Here is a 6,000-nt window from a genome sequence, read left to right as displayed (position 1 = left end):
ATTGATTCAGACTTTGAACAACTCAGAGTTCAAATGGCCTCCTGAAACAAATAGATTTTGAAGTACAAGGCACCACTGTGTAAGAATTCTAGCTTGTTTGGAAGTTCTTTTCCTTATTTTTATTACTACAATTTAAAGATGGTTGGTTGTTAGATAAAAACAGAATTTATATCACCTACATTAACTTCCTCAAAATCTATAAGCGTGATTTCAAATAAAATATGTTTAGGAGGTAACCATTAATGTGAAATATACCATTATTTCTCTCTCCAATTGAAAAAGCAGGACACATATTTCCCATCCAGAAATTTGCTTTGCCCCCTCTTTCCCCACCTCCCATTTTTTCTGATGTTGCCAACATCACAAATACACCCTTGCATTAGAGGTTTCATCACGGACACATAAAAAGGACCTTTCTAATAACAGAGGAAGACCTACACCATACCTACCATAGGCCATGAAAGATGTAACAACCCACAGTTCGTTGTCAGTTGTGAAGGCTGCTTTATAGGGCACGAGGTTGGGATGGCTGAAGAATTTTGAAACATGAAGCTCACCCTGAAAACAAAATGACAACACAGCAGTTGATTCTTAGCAAATGAGCACAAGTAAACTTCCAAAGCTATGGATACTTAAGAAGTAAAGCCACTTGCAAACTGACATGGTTTCACAGTCTCACTCAATAAAAGACAACAATTTATTTTTCCAATTCAGCACACAAAGAGTGGCACAATTAAAAATAAAAATACAGTAATAAAAAGCACCACCACCCTATAGCAAGATCAATTCAAAACAAACAAGCAAGAAAATAGCATTTTGCTTATAATTGAATGTATTGCCTCAGATTTTTAGTAGGAAAGAAACAGTTTGAAAAGAGGTTAACCAAGACATATACCTAATTAAAATTATGCAAAATTAAATAAAATAATGTGGTGGAAGACTTGAAATTTATTAAATCTAGCATTGAAAACCAATATCATGAAATATGTGGAAGGGAAACATTTGACAGAGCCATTTTAATTCTGAATTAATATATTGTTTTAAATTGTTTAATGCAATTCATTGTTTAAACCTCTTAAACCATCTTCTCACAGTTTTGCTTGACAGTTTGCTGTTTGACAGCTGTCAAGTAAAAGTAAAGTAATGTATTTGGAGCCAGGCTTTGTCAATGTCCATGGACGTTGCCTGCTTTGACACCAGGCACTTACCGAGGCATTGACCAGCAAGGCTTTGCATTTCGGGCAGGCAGCGATGTATGCTTGCACAACTCCAAAATATCAGCAACAAAAATCAGTGAAAACATCTGTCCACATTTCTGATGCAAAAAGAAAAAAAGATGGACCAATGACAGTTTGGGCACTTTGGAGGGGCTGTCACTGGTGGTCACTTTGGAGATCATAATCAGAGCAGGGAACAGCAAGCCAATGATGGTAACTCCAAACTGCTGCTTGGGTACGTGATGGTGTGGCTTTAAGTGCAAGTGGCCCAGGTGACCTTGGCAAGAGGTTCTTGACAAGCAACTCATTCACTGCTTCCTGCAACTCATGATGGGGTTGGGCACCTAGGTTCAGACAACACAAAAAACCATCATAGATTCAATAAACTCTAAAACAAGCCATGGGTTCTGACGGAGGATTGTTGGGGGAAAGTAAGCCACTCTTTGGGAACCTTTCCAAGTCTGCACAATGTGGAAATCCACTAGTCACAATCAAGCACTGGTTTGTGCAAACCCAGACAATATTTATTGTTGTCATTATTTAGATGTTATTAAAGGAGTATCACTTTCAGTAACTTCTAATAACAAATGAAAAATGAAAACTCAGATGCATTACTGTATTACCAGACCAATGCACTGCAACCTAAGAAGGCAGACTGCTAGCTGCTGTTGTTTGGGCAATCATCCGTGCATTCACACATTTGAGTTCTGGGCCTTTGTGAAGCTTCATTGAGGAAGTTACTCAAGCTGAGTACACCATCCAATGATGCATGTCCTTAACAGTTTCCCACTTTATTTCCTCAGTTCCCTGAGGCCCCTGATTATGGCTTGGAAACCAAGGAAGTGATTGGGTAACAAAATCAATACAGGCACTGATGCTAATAAACAGAAAGACTGGTTTCAGTCAATCATTGAAGTGGAGATCAATACTGAAATGGGAACAGCAGGTGCATTGTGTGAATGCACAGACAGTCACTTGAAGAACTACTGTTCTAAGTAAGCAACCCACTTTTCTTCTTCATTGTATATGTGCATTACACATGTGGGCAAGTAATAAGCTGGCTGACTTGCTAGAAAATGGGCATCACTGCAGGAAGAAGAAAGGACTGCAAGGCTGAAAGAGCAGTCACTTCAGGATTATATGTCCAGTCTACAATGCTGGATAAATGTAAACAGCTTTGATGCAACAATATAGTGGAAGTAGCAACTCCTTGTGTTGAATACGCTCCTGAATGTTCCAGAACAGACAAATAATAGACTAATTTGATGGTCCGGACAACTCAACCCAAAATATCACCCAGTGAGAAGGAAACCCTTTCTGTTTCTCCCAATAACATAAAAAGAGGCTGGGAGTTTTTTGAGAAGCCTTCATTCAAGACTTGTAGAATGTTAAAGCATTACTGATGCCAAAGGAATGGTGAGCTGGTGAGGTGGGGGAGGCAAAGAAAACAGAGAAAATAATGTCCTGAATCAAATGAAAATTAGAGATGATCTTTGGTAGAAAGGCTATGTAAGGACAACCTTGTCTTTATGGAAGTCAAAGTACAGGGCATACATTATGAGTACACACAGTTTGTTAGACCTGCAAGCTGGATGTAAGAATGATGAGAAACACCACATTTCAAAGGAATCAATGATCCACTGTTGCAAGTGGTTTGAAAGACTTCAGTGTTAGGGCCCGAAGAACTAGTGGCAAACTCCACCAGGTCAACAGTGAGTGAAACGGGGTGAAATGGTTCACACCCATAGGAAGAACTGGCCAATATGAAAAACCCATCTGCTTGAAACCAGTGTGTAGGCTTGGTTCCAAGATAGCTGAGATTGCTGCCAAGCAAATGTATAGAGAAGCATAGCTGAGGCCTTTGTCAAAGAAAGAGAGGACAAACAGTGGAACATGGCCAATACAGAGCACCAAACAGGATCCACCTTAGCATCAGATGAAATGGAGGAAAAGACAGTCCACTTGTGAGCATAAGAGGGCTGGTTTCCAAGCAGCAAGGAGAATTTCTTGGAGAGCATGATGCAAATTCAACTGGTGTGTTACGAATGGATTCTCTACAGCTCAACTAAAGCATATTGCCGTCTGGGTGTCAGAGCAGCCTTCTGTTCCAAAACAGCAAGTTCAGAATCAATGGGAAATGGGGGAAATTTCCTCCTGCTAGATTGAGAAGCAGTGTAACTGTACTTGTCTTGCCCACCAAGCTGTGATTAGGAACCTTTTGGCTTCATCTGTTATCAAGCTTGTGAGGATGTGGTTAATCAGCAGAAAAGGAGGGAACAGATGGGGGAGCAGCTGAAGAGGGACATGCCCCCATGGTGGAGGGTGCTGAAAATGACTTTGGGGGGCTCACTGTTGATGACTACTCTGGCATTTGGCAGGAGCCAGTCCCACGGAGGGCTCTACTCCAGAGTTGTACTGTCAGGCAGTCAGCCCAGTGTTTGCTCGCTTGGTGAAGGTCTGACAGTGGTAGCACGTGGCTCTCTCCCAGGCAGAAGAGACGAAGCGAGTATCTGTCAGCTGGAGGCAGTGTGCTACCACAACTCAAGCAATTTCTAAATGGAGCTTTGAGTGCTGCTGTGGGGTTGGGAAGGCAAGGCAAAGGGGAGGGAGCACGAGATGTAAGGAAGAAGAGGAAAAATTGGGACAAATAAACAGATATATCTTTTTTAGCCTTTTTTAGGATGAGGAAAAAAGAGAAATAAGAGTCTGAAAAGAGGGTAAAGATCTTAGTCAGAAAGGAAAGGACGCACACAAGAAAAGGTAAGTGTGCAGCTACAAGGAGCAGAAGAGGAACTTCCTGATGTACTCATGATGGCAGTTGAAGAACTGAGGATCAGGCGGGCCCACCCTCATGCCAAGGCATGCCCAAGGGAGGGATTCCTGCCAAATAATTAGCTTTGGATTCTTCCCAAACAGGCTCCACACATGCATGCACAGCCTATATGTGTGATGCACAGAGAACACTTGCTTAGCCCCTATGGTTTCATTGGAAGAATGACTATTTCCCTAATAGCAACTAAGGGGTCGGTCCACTTCCACAAAGCTCACAAGAACCATTTCTAAGATTGAAGATGTCATCCTAAGCACAGTGCCCAGGAAGAAAGCTGCACCGAATTCAGTAGTATTACCTTCTGAGTGAATGTGCCTATGATTCCACTGGAAGGACTCAAGTAATAGGGTACCAGGTTCCTGGTGCAAAATCCAGGTAACTCTAACAGCAGTTCCACCATGGAAGATGTTGTGAAAGTACTTCTGAGGAAACACAGGAGGTAATGTATTGTCTGACTGGCTTGATCATTTCTCTGATTCTATATTCAGCCACTGTCGAATAAGACATGATGAGACTCACAATGGCTTGTTGGTTCAGGCTTTGCCTGACCTCAGCTATACAGAATTGCAGGGGAATGTCAGAAATTTGTCACACAGTAGTCCTAATCCAACCAGATTGAGTATCTCCAGGATGGCCAAACCAAACTAACTCTGCACAAGACTATTAAATCTACCTGCAAAAATGCCACCATCTCATTGGTGCAGGTCTCTAAATTGATCCTCCGGACAGTGACAAACTCTCCTGTCGGTTTATATCGTGCCAAATTCACAGTCATTAGATCTTCAAATCCCCTTCCTGAAAAGATAGAGGTAAAGTAATCACACAAACAGGTTCAACATAGTCTTAACTGGTAGGCGACAAAAAACTTCTGAGAAAAACATTATTGCTTTCTCTTGTCCAATTTTGAAATCTTCATTAAGGCAGAATTTAGGGATGACCACTCTTCTTCTTCATCTATATTTTAAAACTGTATAGACTGTAAAGATTTAAAATCTTTATTTACTTCTTTTTATAGCCAGAGTCTCATTTATATACTAATTATGTTTTGTTTTTGTGCCATCTTCGAGTATCATAAAGCAAAGTTGATTTGAATCCAGTACAGGAGGTGTCCAGAGCGCCATCTGGTCCATCATTATTGAATGAGTTTCAGTTATTGCAGCCTGATGATGTGGACAAGGTGCTTGGAATGGTATGTCCCACCACCTGTCTCCTGGACCCTTGCCCCTCTTGGCTACTTAAAGAAGCCAGTTACAGGATTGGTCCCTGGGTCCGGGAGGTTGTCAACACCTCACTGAGAGAGGGCCAGGTCCCTACCCCCTTGAAGGAGGTGGTGATACAGCCTATCCTGCAGAAGACATCCCTGGACCCAGAGGTGGCCACCAATTTTAGACCGGTGGCCAACATCCCATTTCTGGGCAAGGTGTTAGAGTGGGTGGTGATGGGACAACTCCAGGCACTCTTGGATGAAACAGATTATCTGGATCCATTTCAGTCCGGTTTCAGACCAGGTTATGGCACTGAATCTGTTTTGGTCGCCCTGTACAATGACCTGTGCAGGGAGAGGGATAGGGGAGTGCGTCCCTGTTGGTTCTCCTGGACCTCTCAGCAGCTTTCGGTACCATCAACCATGGTATCCTTCTGGATAGGCTGGCCAGGTTAGGAGTAGGAGGCTCTGCTTGGCAGTGGTTCTGCTCCTATCCTACCTGGCTGGCCAACTCCAGAAGGTGGTGCTGGGGGACTATTGCTCTACACCATGGCAGTTGTGCCACGGAGTTCCACAGGGCTCTATTTTGTCTCCCATGCTTTTTAACATCTACATGAAACCACTGGGAGAGGTCACTAGGTTTGGGCTGCGGTGTCACCAGTATGCTGATGACACCCAGCTCTACCTCTCGTTTACATCTACTCCAGGTGAGGAGGCTGTGCTGAACCAGTGCCTGGCCAAGGTAATGG

At 42.9% G+C, this 6,000-nt stretch overlaps 1 protein-coding gene across 2 annotated transcripts in view; it reads right to left on the bottom strand.

The window, feature by feature from the left end:
* STRADA (STE20 related adaptor alpha) overlaps window positions 1–6,000 on the bottom strand; it is a 32,351-nt gene that overhangs the window by 6,380 nt on the left and 19,971 nt on the right. For both annotated transcript variants that reach the window (XM_044447427.1, XM_044447425.1), the window contains 2 exons: window positions 4,721–4,842; window positions 450–558 (listed from right to left, as the gene is read on the bottom strand). In XM_044447427.1, the coding sequence (XP_044303362.1) occupies window positions 450–558; window positions 4,721–4,842 (231 nt within the window). The remainder of the gene's footprint in view (window positions 1–449; window positions 559–4,720; window positions 4,843–6,000) is intronic.

Source organism: Varanus komodoensis, unplaced genomic scaffold (assembly GCF_004798865.1).
Source record: "Varanus komodoensis strain SLA01 unplaced genomic scaffold, ASM479886v1 scaffold51, whole genome shotgun sequence".
Taxonomy (NCBI): Eukaryota; Metazoa; Chordata; class Lepidosauria; order Squamata; family Varanidae; genus Varanus; species Varanus komodoensis.
The sequence above is the reverse complement of the archived record's forward strand: the minus strand, read 5'-3'. Positions and strand labels throughout refer to the sequence as shown.